At 31.7% G+C, this 13,452-nt stretch overlaps 1 protein-coding gene across 1 annotated transcript in view; it reads right to left on the bottom strand.

The window, feature by feature from the left end:
• LOC108675534 (circumsporozoite protein-like) overlaps positions 1 to 13,452 on the bottom strand; it is a 16,313-nt gene that overhangs the window by 1,090 nt on the left and 1,771 nt on the right. The window contains exon 3 of the mRNA XM_018163558.1: positions 4 to 161. Coding sequence (XP_018019047.1) covers positions 4 to 161 — 158 coding nt within the window. The remainder of the gene's footprint in view (positions 1 to 3; positions 162 to 13,452) is intronic.

Below are 13,452 nucleotides of genomic sequence, written 5' to 3'. Positions count from 1 at the left end.
GACAGCAGCGTTGACAGCAGCGTTGACAGCAGCGTTGACAGCAGCGTTGACAGCAGCGTTGACAGCAGCGTTGACAGCAGCGTTGACAGCAGCGTTGACAGCAGCGTTGACAGCTGCGTTGACAGCAGCGTTGACAGCAGCGTTGACAGCAGCGTTGACAGCTGTCAAGCATCTCACAGCAAATCACCACCCAATCACCCCCTAATCACCCCCCAATCACCCCCCTAATCACCCCCAATCACCCACCTGTTTACACTCATTACTCACCGTGGTAAGTTTACTCATCGTTAGTTACCTGAATAACTCTCATTATTGTCCACATTACCATTCATTTATTCATTTCTAATTTGATTCATTCACTGTCAGTGAGAGAAGTTGATTTATTTGTATTTAGCAGTGTTTATTTATTCGTACAAACATTATATTTATTTGAGCCGATGCGTGAGTGTTTTATATTTTTATTTTTATATTAGAATTGCGAATGTTAATTTTTTTCGTTGAAAGCTGATTATTCATCAAATGTTAACTTTTATTAATGTGATATGTACAATAAATAATAGAATATATATATGAATATTATTGTAATATTGTGTTATTGTAATATGCTTTTATTGTAATAACACAATATATATATGAATAGTATTATAAAAATACGATCAATTAATTATTACTATTCTACCAATACCCTACCTAAAATATAATACTAAGCCAATTGCACGCACTGACTGCACGAATTTGTTGGTACACTCTGACAGTTCTAAGTTCATATAAATGTAAGTTCTATGTTGCTGTCATTTCACAGCTCTAAGCTGTAGTGTAGAGTTAAGTTCTAAGTTGTTATCATTGCACAGCTCTAAGCTGAGGTGCAGAGCTAAGTTCTAAGTTGTTATCATAGCACAGCTCTAAGCTGAGGTGCAGAGCTAAGTTCTAAGTTGTGTCGGTGATTCGAAGCGAGAAGAAATTTTGTCGTGTGGAGAAGTTGCAGCGCAGTTTTTTTTTCGCTGTCACTATTGTGACAATACGATTTCTATATGAATATTATTGTAATAATACAAATAAATATATGAATATTTTACAATAATACAATAAATATTTGACTAGTATTGTAAAATACAATAAAAACATTAATATTATTGTAACAATGCTATAAATATAATACTAGTCCGATTGCACGCACTGGCTGCACGAATTTGTTTGTACACACTGACAGTTCTAAGTTCTTACAAATCTAAGTTCTAAGTTGTTATCATTTCATAGCTCTAAGCTGAGCTTCAGAGCTAAGTTCTAAGTTGTTATCATTTCACAGCTCTAAGCTGCGCTGCAGAGCTAAGTTCTAAGTTCATTTCACAGCTCTAAGCTGTAGTGTAGAGCTAAGTTCTAAGTTGTTATCATTTCATAGCTCTAAGCTGAGCTTCAGAGCTAAGTTCTAAGTTGTTATCATTTCATAGCTCTAAGCTGCGCAGCAGAGCTAAGTTCTAAGTTCATTTCACAGCTCTAAGCTGTAGTGTAGAGCTAAGTTCTAAGTTGTTATCATTTCACAGCTCTAAGCTGTAGTGCAGATCTAAGTTCTAAGTTGTTATCATTTCACAGCTCTAAGCTGTGGTGCAGAGCTAAGTTCTAAGTTGTTATCATTTCACAGCTCTAAGCTGTGGTGCAGAGCTAAGTTCTAAGTTGTTATCATTTCACAGCTCTAAGCTGTAGTGCAGATCTAAGTTCTAAGTTGTTATCATTTCACAGCTCTAAGCTGTAGTGCAGATCTAAGGTCTAAGTTGTTATCATTTCACAGCTCTAAGCTGCGCTTCAGAACTAAGTTCTAAGTCGTTATCATTTCACAGCTCTAAGCTGTGCTTCAGATCTAAGTTCTAAGTTGTTATCATTTCACAGCTCTAAGCTGTGCTTCAGTTCTAAGTTCTAAGTTGTTATTATTAGTAAGTTGTAAGTTGTGCGGCAAAGCTAAGTTTTAAGTTGCAGAGCTAAGTTCTAAGTTGCAGAGCTAAGTTCTAAGTTGCAGAGTTAATTTCTAAGTTGTTATCACTTCACAGCTCTAAGCTGTAGTGCAGATCTAAGTTCTTCTCATTTCACAGCTCTAAGCTGTGCTTCATATCTAAGTTCTAAGTTGTTATTATTAGTAAGTTGTAAGTTGTGCGGCAAAGCTAAGTTCTAAGTTGCAGAGCTAAGTTCTAAGTTGTTATCATTTCACAGCTCTAAGCTGTGGTGCAGATCTAAGTTCTAAGTTGTTATTATTAGTAAGTTGTAAGTTGTGCAGCAAAGTTGGCGTCGTGTTTGGCTCGGCCTATTGCTTCACTTCTCTCACTCTGCAGGCCTAACTTATAATGTATGTGCAAACATTTGATCCGCGCATAATAGGCCTGAATTTATGCCACATCTTGCGGGATACGAATGCCGCTTTAATTATTTCTAATTGCTTCTAATTTGGAATTAATCTCTGAAGAATAAAATCATTAATCATAAAGGAAATTATAATTGTATGCTTCTAATTTACAATTAATTTCTGAAAAATAAAATTATTAATTAAGAAGGAAATTATAATTTTGTGCTTTTAATTTTTAATTAATTTTTGAAGAATAAAATCATTAATCAACGAGGAAATTATAATTTTATGCTTCTAATTTTCAATTAATTTCTGATGAATAACATTACTAATCATTAATTAAATTATAATTTTATCACAAATATTCTTCTTAAAGTTTTTGTATTTCCTTGTGTGTTTTATTCGTGTATGTGTTTATTTGTATACTATTTTGTGTGTACGCAAATTGGAACCTAATTTTTAAATCGGTATTAATGAATTTAGTTTAAATGATGCAGAATAGTTTTTTAAATAAAGTTAAATGGGCGTTCCATGCTGCGTGTGAACATAGATAAATTTTATTATTTGTTACGGGATTATAAAATTAAAACAGGATTAGAAAATTCAGAAAATTATCGATATACCTTATATTTATATGTTTTATAGTATATAAGGTATAATATCGAGTAATTAATCCATTGGTGGCCCAGTGGTTGCAGTTCATGGTACTAGGATTGGAGCAGTGAAGTGAGGGTTCGATCCCAGCTACCTGCGACAATTATGGTCACTATAGGCGCGGAGGCCGGGCGGTTAAGCGGTTAATTAAGCAAATATCATGTGAATGTAATTAATTTTAAATTGAAAATCGTTTGAGAATTTTATCACTGATATTATTATCGTTTTTGATAGGATTAATTGATGCTTTTAAATTGTACTATACATGAATTTAAATATGTTTTTGTTCACTTAAACGGCGTTTTTTTACATAATTTTAAACTATGAGTGGAAACACTTTGATACATCCTGGTATTTTATTATATTGAAATTCTCATTTAAACATAATGATTACTTTAGCTTCCAATAATAATCTATTTGACTCCTTTTTCATCAACCACCTCCCTACCCTCACTTCCCTCACTTCCTACCCTCACTTCCCACACTCACTACCCTCACTCACTACCCTCACTCCCCTCACTCACTACCCTCACTTCCCTCACTCACTACCCTCACTTCACTCACTCCCTACCCTCACTTCCCTCACTCCCTACCCTCACTTCCCTCACTCCCTACCCTCACTTCCCTCACTCCCTACCCTCACTCCCCTCACTCCCTACCCTCACTCCCTGCCCTCACTTCCCTCACTCCCTACCCTCACTTTTCTCACTTCCCTCACTCCCTACCCTCACTTCCCTCACTTCACTCACTCCCCTCACTTCCCTCAGAACGCTTCTCGCTGAAGCGGACGAAGCAAGAAGCTGGCGCCTCAAAAGTGCTTCGTTTATCAGCAAGACGAGCTTCAGGCCTAATTGCTAGGCTAGGCCTAAATAAGGCATGTTTTTTAGGAATAATTGCTAGGGTAGGCCTAAATAAGGCGTTTTTACTATGCCTAACTGCTAGACTAGGCCTAAATAAGGCGTGTTTTTTAGGAATAATTGCTAGACTAGGCCTAAATAAGGCGTGTTTTTTAGGAATAATTGCTAGGCTAGACCTAAATAAGGCGTTTTTACTATGCCTAACTGCTAGACTAGGCCTAAATAAGGCGTGTTTTATAATTGCTAGACTAGGCCTAAATAAGGCGTGTTTTTTAGGAATAATTGCTAGGCTAGACCTAAATAAGGCGTGTTTTTTAGGAATAATTGCTAGGCTAGACCTAAATAAAGCATGTTTTTAGGAATAATTACAGGGCTAGGCCTAAATAAGGCTTGTTTTATGGAATAATTGCAGGGCTAGGCCTAAATAAGGCGTGTTTTTTAGGAATAATTGCTAGGCTAGGCCTAAATAAGGCATGTTTCACTAAGCCTAAATTAACTTGGAGGATGCGTTACTAAGTATGTATTTTGACTAAGGCGCTTCATTATTTAATTTTCTAATGAAGGTAGGAAAAATCTGATTATTTAGCAGCTAATTAATAAAAATGTACGTTGGATTTAATGATAATTGGATTGTTGCAGAGATTTTAGAAGACCATAAAATTACGTCGTAATTGGTGTGAATATTTAAATAAATATTGGTTATTTAGGAAATGAAAAAATTTAATCATTATGACAAAAGTTTTTTCATTGATTAATAACAAAATTTGTTACGGATTATTAAAGTTTCTAGTAAAGTTGTGTTAGACTTCTAGTTTTATTGATTATTCACACATTATTCAGTGTTGAATTTGATTACGTACAATTAGATTATGCATATGCGTCATCTTATTCATCATGCTGTGAAACATTTTATTTATTTTTTAAAGCAATGAAATTTGTGTAATTTCCGAATTACTTGTAAAAGCCGAACTGTAGAAATGCAGGCTTTTGAATATTATATAAATGCGATAAATAATTGTATGATCGTATGAGTAATTTAAAAATATTGAAAATACATAACTTTTTACAATTATTTCTTCTTTTGAATTTTTTTAAATTTGTGAATTGTGATGTCCGAGTTTTAAATATTGAAGCGATTAATTTTGGTATAAAGAAATTGCGCCTAATTACGAAATAAATTATTAAATAATAGAGGTGTATTTCTTAACATGAATTACTCACATCATAAGAAGAAATTTAATTATTTTCAAGAAATTCCAAGGACTCAAGGAATACCACCATTATGGACTACAATATATGGATCGCTTGCTTTGATATATAATGATTACACATAATTCTAATAGTGTAAATTCTACCCTCATAGCGTAAATTCTACCCTCATAATTTAAATTATACCCTAATTGTATAAATTCTACCCTCATTGTATAAATTCTGCCCTCATGGTGTAAATTCTACCCTCGTATTGTTAATTCTACTCTCATCGTGTAAATTCTACTCTCATAGCGTAAATTCTACCCTCTTATTTCTACCCTCACATTTCTACCCCCACATTTCTACCCTCACATTTCTACCACCACATTTCTACCCTCACATTTCTACCCTCCAATTCTTACCTTCACATTCCTACCCTCACATTCCTACCCTCACATTCCTACCCTCACATTCCTACCCTCACATTCCTACCCTCACATTCCTACCCTCACATTCCTACCCTCACATTCCTACCCTCACATTCCTACCCTCACATTCCTACCCTCACATTCCTACCCTCACATTCCTACCCTCACATTCCTACCCTCACATTCCTACCCTCACATTCCTACCCTCACATTCCTACCCTCACATTCCTACCCTCACATTCCTACCCTCACATTCCTACCCTCACATTCCTACCCTCACATTCCTACCCTCACATTNTAAAGAGAGGAGGGGTAAAGAGAGGAGGGGTAAAGAGAGGAGGGGTAAAGAGAGGAGGGGTAAAGAGAGGAGGGGTAAAGAGAGGAGGGGTAAAGAGAGGAGGGGTAAAGAGAGGAGGGGTAAAGAGAGGAGGGGTAAAGAGAGGAGGGGTAAAGAGAGGAGGGGTAAAGAGAGGAGGGGTAAAGAGAGGAGGGGTAAAGAGAGGAGGGGTAAAGAGAGGAGGGGTAAAGAGAGGAGGGGTAAAGAGAGGAGGGGTAAAGAGAGGAGGGGTAAAGAGTGGCGGGGTAAAGAGTGGCGGGGTAAAGAGTGGGAGGAAAGGGAGGCCGGGGAAAAGAGAGGGGGAATGAGAAATTTGGGGAAGAGAGATGGGAAGATTGTTGGGAAAAAGAAAGGATGTTAGGTGGGGAATGCAAGAAGAAGGGGAGAGGAGGTAGTGAGTGGAATGGAACAGAATGAAAGGGGGAAAATGTGGGGTGAAAGTGGGAAGCTGGGAGATGTGGGGAAAGGGGTTGGATTGAAGGGGACATGGGGTGGGGATTGCAATACATTTCTACCGCCTGATTAGAGACTTTAATTAGGGTATTTTTAAATAATTATGATTAATTAGGTATTTTTATAAGACCCCGGCCAATATAACCATATTGGCCGGGGTCTCCCTACCCTCCCAAAGGCCATTACCGCCTTTTAAATCATTTATGGAATTTTTCGCACCAACTGCTATTGAATTTTTTTAAGAATTAAAATTAATACGGAAATTCCAATTAATATGGTAATTCCAAGCAATAAGTAATCAGGCGATTAGTAAGGAATATAATTAATCCTGCATGCCTGCGATTAATTAAATTGAATTGAATCAAATTGAATTGAATTATTTTCAAATATGGATATTATTCAGGTGATTCATATATACATTATTGAATTTAGTTATTTCATTGCTGGGCTTAATTAAGCTGGCTCTGAATTTTTTACTATAATTTTTTTAATGGATACAAATTTAAATTCTAGAATTTTCTAGAAAACGCGTCGTGATGAAGGAGGTTTAATAAGATATATAATTTATTTTAATATTTTATTGTTTATATACCTGCGTTCACAACGTAATTAGCATAAAAACCTATTAAATTTTTCTCATGAAATTAAATAAATACGGTAAACAGATATATACACGGCTAACAATATATAAATAAACACGGTATTAAAAATAATATTAAAAGTTATTTCGTTTTCACATATACCAAATCCAGCATTTTTTCGGCTATACATATTTTCATAAATCTTCTATTTCTTCAATTATTCTCTCTTTCCATGCACCTTCATCTTATTGTCTGTTATTTCCCCCTGTCCTTATATTTTTTTATTCCTTCTTCGGCTCCAAGTTTATTGCAGTTCCCCTGCAAAAGAAAATGAATTAGAAAGTTTCTTATTGAAATTCATGGTTGAAATTTATGATTAAAATTGGTGATTGAAATTTAGGGAGAAAACCTGTTATTAAAATTCATGATTTAAAATTCATGGTTGAAATTCATGATTGAAATGATGGATTGAAATTTAGGATTAAAATTTATGATTAAAATTCATGATTAAAATTTATGATTAAAATTCATGATTAAAATTCATGATTTGAAATTCATGGTTGGAATTCATGATTAAAATTAATGACTGAAATATAGGATCAAATTTATGATTATAATTCATGATTTGAAATTCATGATTGAAATTCTTTCATGATTTAAATTTATGATTGAAGTTTACGAATAAAATTCATCATTGAAATTAATGATTAAAATCATGATTGATATTCATGATTGAATTTATGATTGAAATTTAGGATTAAAATTCATGATTTAATATTATGATTGAAATTCATGAGTGAAATTATTGGTTGAAATTCATGATTGAAATTCACGATTGAAATTTATAATTGAAATTCATGATTGAATTTCACGAATGAAATTAATAATTCTAAGTCATGATTGAAATCCATTATTGAAATCCATTGTTGAAATTTATGACATTAATTTATTATTGAAATTCATGCTAGTTTCGTCTTTTAGTTAAGTAAATATCGACGAGAACTCATCTCTATGAATAAATATAAAAATGTTAGAAAAAATATTACCTGCAGTCACGGATATATAATATTTACCTAAATTAATTGAAACATTTAATTGTTAGTTAATAATCTATTAATTTATAATATATGTGTGTATAAAAATATCAATGTCATTTATTCATAATATTATTACATAATCTAAAAATATATTTTAATTCTATTGATAAAAATATCAATAATTTCTTCTATTAGTTCAAATCAAGCTGATATTGTTTGCAGTTTGGAAAAATACGATAATTTCAAGTTTATTATTTTCAAAATCTTTCTATTGTAGTTATAAACATAAAAATTTGTTCCAGATAACAGTAGTAAATGAATTACTGGAAGAATATGATTAACGATGATTAAAAATAATAAGTCTAAATAAACCGACTAAATTAATGAAGTAATCAGAATAATTAAACTAAAAACAAGTAAGGTTGAAAGAATTTAGAATAATATAATTAAAAAAAATCTAACTCAGTACTCACTGCAGTGAGTGACAGAGAGCGCATTTTCTCGTCGACGAAAACTTGAGGTCATGGACGGACGGACAGACAGACAGACAGACAGACGGACAGACAGACGGACATGGCGAGCACAATAGTGCATTTTTTCCATAAATGAGAAAATGCGCTAAAAAGTACGTAATTAATATACAGAGATATAATAATCAAAAAGTGCATTGTACAAAAAATTGACAGACGGGTATAAAATAAAAATCAGTAATGAATAGTCGATAAAGGGTATTAATACATTATCTGTATAATTGAAGTTGTCAATTAGTTAACGGAATCGCTTTAATAAACGGATGAGAATTGATGAATTTTACTGAATGAATTGAAATTCAGAAATAGTAGTGAATGACTTGAAATTCATGAACAGCAGCGAGTGAATTCAAAACCCTGAACAAAATTTAATTAATTAATATTCATGAATGGCAGTGAATGATTTGAAATTCATGAAGAATTATCAAATGAATTTAAATGTGTAAAAATTATCAAATGAATTGAAATGAGTGAACTATAGTGAATGAATTTAAATTATTGAACATCCGTGAATGAATTTACATAGGTTAAAACATTACATTTAGTAAAAATGATAAACTGTAGTGCATTAATTGAAATATTTGAATAATTCAGGAATTCAGGCTTGTAATAACTCTTTGTTTAGGTCACCGCTGAGCGTCTCGGGGCACAACAAACATTGCGATGAATAGAATATGATTTTTAATTGAATATTATTATTATTATCAACCAACATTTCGGTGAAAAAATTATTATTGCAAACTATTTATTGCAGACAATTTATTATTGTAAAAAATTTAATATTTTAGACTATTTATTATTGTACACTATTCATTGTTGGTAATTTATTATTGTAGACAATTTAATATTTTAGAAAATTTAGTATTATGGACAAGTTAATATTGCATACTATTAATTGCAGATAATTTATTATTGTAGGCAATTTAAAATTAAAAACAAGTTATTATTTTAAACTATTAATATTGTAGGCAATTTATCATTACCGAAAATTTGTTTTTGCAGAAAATATATTATTACAGAAGATTTATTATAGCAGTCAATTTATTATGGTGAATAATCTCTGCAATTTATGGTTGCAATCAATTTGAATTTTGCAAGCAATTTTTAATCATAGACAATTGCAAGTAATTCACTGCCGCCAACAATGAATATGTATATATATATAAAATTTCGAATATAATTTTTTATTATCATGAACATCTTTCTTTTAATTACTAGGAATTGTCACTACGAATAATTAACCATTTGCAAAAATCTATTATATATAATCATTTGTTATTGTACACAATTCATAATTGCACACAATTCATATTTGCACACAATTCATAATTGCACACAATTCATATTTGCACACAATTTGCACACTTAATTTTCACAATTTATTATTGCATGCAATTTATAATTTCGCATAATTTACAATTGCACGCAATCCATAAATTACACAAAATTCATAATTGCACAAAATTCATAATTGCACACAATTTATTATTGCACATAATTGAAGAGAGTGAAAGGAGTGGGGGAAAGAGGTGAGTGGTGGAGTGAAGAGTGGTATGAGTAGAGTGGTGGACTGAACGGATTGCCATGTAAAAGTGAGTGTTGTATGAGAGGCCACTCCAACACTCCCTTGAATGAGTGGGATACGTGGAGTGTTCTTGTGAGTGGTGTGTTTCGAACATCATACTCCACTTTTATTTTCGAAAAACACCACTCAGTACACCACTCCACGTGTGTGGAGTGGTGTGAAAAGTAATCGTGAATGAGCGGACTTATGGTGTAGTGAAGTGGAAGTAATAAAGTGAATAGGAGGTGTGGGTGGAGTGAAGAAAATTAATCAAAAACATCATTAATTTAAATAATTTTTTAATCATGAATCCTATTTCGGGTTGGAATTCAGTTTATTTAATTCAACTATATTATGAAACTTTTGAAAGACGATAATACATTTTTGAAATTTAAGAAAACTAATTTATCCTGGTTTTTATCTATGCTATATTTTCTCAATAGTTTTAAATAACTTGTAATTCATTCAACCTATTTAACAACTAATTCATCTTGCTTTTTATCTTTAGTGTACTTCTCAATAATTTGAAATAATTTATAATTCATACAATTTATTTAGTTCAAACTCAGTCGGTAATTAAAAAATTTAATAAACATGGCGGAATTTTAATCACTTCGAGTGCCTAGTTTTTTTCCGCGCGTATAATTGATCCGCGAAAACTCGTCCACATTTCCATTAGTGCGGACAATGAATAATGGGGGTTCAAATGGGGGGTTCAATAATAGGGGGTCAATATCGACCCAGATTGCCTCAATAACCGAACAAAATGGCCGCCAGTAATTGAAAAGCAATGACTTTAGTGATAATGAATTCAGGGCGCCGTAATTCATGCATTCATTTGACCGGCCTATCGCTAGTCATTCACTATTCATTCAGGCATTCATCTGCCAAATGCGCGATGAGTTTTGTATTCATTTAGTATTAAAGCTGATGTATATTTAATGTTCACTGCTAATATTAGTATTTATTTGCTGATAGATATTATATTCATATGGTTATGAATATTTATTTTTTTTGCTATTTATTCATACCATTTTTCATGCAAATGATTTTTTTATGATTAAATTTAAAGTTGCCGAAGAAATTAAATTTTGTTCAATTACTTTGTTTTATATATAATTGCTCTCTATAATGTCCTTATTGAAACTGATTAATTTTGCAATAATCAAATTATCAAAAATATATTTTACAGTAAAAGAATTTAGAGAAAACTAAATTCAGGTTAAGAATTCATGGTCAATTATTGTTCCTGTTTAGATTATTCAAGAATTTCATGTTAACTATAAGTATACTAGTTAAAGTATATTCCAATATAATCGACCAAACGTATGTAATAATTTTTAGAATTAATTATTTACAATATAATAGATTTATTTTTTGGGCTTAGCGGAAATAATAAATATTGAAGAAAAGGAAAGTAACTTACTAATATATTTTGTACTAATATCTAGATAATCGGTTTGCCAAATGATACCTCATCTCCTTAAAAATAACGTAGATTTATGATCATGGGTAATTAATTAACAATTAATAATTTTCGGACGAATATCATTTAATGATTTATACAAATCATTAAATTATGATTCATTATAACTTTTTTATTTATGTATTTTATTTATTATTTATTAATTATATTAACATAGCCATTATAAGACTACAAATTTTTGCGTAAAAATGAGGTGTTAAATCCGTAGAGTTGTCGCGTTTTTGTTCTCTGGGTGAATCAGCAGTAATTTTCGATAGTTCCCCTCATTATCTTTCCAAGTTATAGTTCTCCCTCAGTGTATTTTTCTTTATTTTTTTACGTGAATTTATTTAGCAATCATCCTAATTTCCCCCACTTCCTTTTACTTCACTTTTTCATTTTCTTCATCCTCATTTCCCTCGTTTTTAATGTTTAATTATTAATATAATTAAAAGATTATTAATTATCATTGTTATTATTATTATTATAACATTATTATTATTTATTAGTATTTCCATAAGATTATCCGTACCGTTTAGAGTACAATCCATCAATAAATCATCCATCAGTAAATCATCCATCAGTTAAGCATCCATCAGTAAATCATCCATCAGTTAAGCATCCATCAGTAAAGCATCCATCAGTAAAGCGTCCATCAGTAAAGCATCCATCAGTAAAGCATCCATCAGTAAAGCATCCATCAGTAAAGCATCCATCAGTACAGCATCCATCAGTACAGCATCTAATGGTGATTTGGAGGATAAATGGTGATTTGGAGGATAAATGGTGATTTGGAGGCTAAACGGTGATTTGAAGGATAAATTGTGATTTGGAGGATGAATGGTGATTTGGGTGGCTAAATGGTGATTTGGGTGTGAATGGTGTATTAGGGCTAAATGGTTAATTGTGAGGCTAAATGGTGATTTGTGTAGCTAAATCGTGATTTGGAAAGATAAATGGTGATTTAGAGGCTAAATGGTGATTTGGGTGGCTAAATGGTGATTTTGAGGCTAAATGGTTATTTGTGTAGTTGAATCGTGATTTGGAAAAATAAATGGTGATTTGGAGGCTAAATTGCGACTTGGGTGACTAAATGAGAATTTTTTGGGGCATAATTTTTCCGTATTTAATTCAAAATATTCGCTTGACACAGCACAACACAGCACAGCACATAATATGTACAATACACCACACAGTACACGGTATATATTGTGTACTGCAATACATAATATACACTGTACTACGAAATACATGATATAATAATCATTTATTTTTTAATTTATGATATTAAGTAATCAAAATCAATAATTTAGCTATTATTTACGATATTAGATGACCGCATGTGATATTTAATGATATTATTCATGATATTTAATACAACAGTGTAATATTTAAAAGATTCTTCATAAAGTTTGTAAATATAGTTTAAATAATGATACAAATATTGTTTATTATAAATAAATTTGTTAAATTAATTTACTGAAGCTGACTTGGATTCACAGGCTTCATTGAGGATAATTATTTTTAATTAAAAAATTTAATTATTTATTTTCTAAAATGATGAAGTTTGATTCATTTTGAAAATGCGTTGTGTAGAGATACCAATTTTATTTATTTATTCTTCAATTATTATTACTTGTGGCTCTATTGTTATCAATAATAATTATATTTTAGTTAAATATTATTATTTATGGTTATTCTTCACAATAATATAGTTATTTGTTCTATTGTTACATTATATGAAAGGGGAGTGTGCAGAGAGCGTGTGAAAGTGTATGGCAATACGTAATCCATGGATGAAACTGAGAAGTGAATGGATAGGAGATAGGGGTGATTAAAGAGGGGTGATTAAAGAGGGGTGATTAAAGGGGGGTGGTTAAAGAAGGGTGATTAAAGGGGGGTGATTGAAGAGGGGGTGATTAAAGAGCTGTCTCTTATACACATCTAGATGTGTATAAGAGACAGATATTATATTATATTATATTATATTATATTATATAATATTATATTATATTATATTATA

This window comes from Hyalella azteca, unplaced genomic scaffold (assembly GCF_000764305.2).
Source record: "Hyalella azteca isolate HAZT.00-mixed unplaced genomic scaffold, Hazt_2.0.2 contig6877, whole genome shotgun sequence".
NCBI classification, from domain to species: domain Eukaryota; kingdom Metazoa; phylum Arthropoda; class Malacostraca; order Amphipoda; family Hyalellidae; genus Hyalella; species Hyalella azteca.
This window is presented reverse-complemented; position numbering and strand designations above follow the sequence as displayed.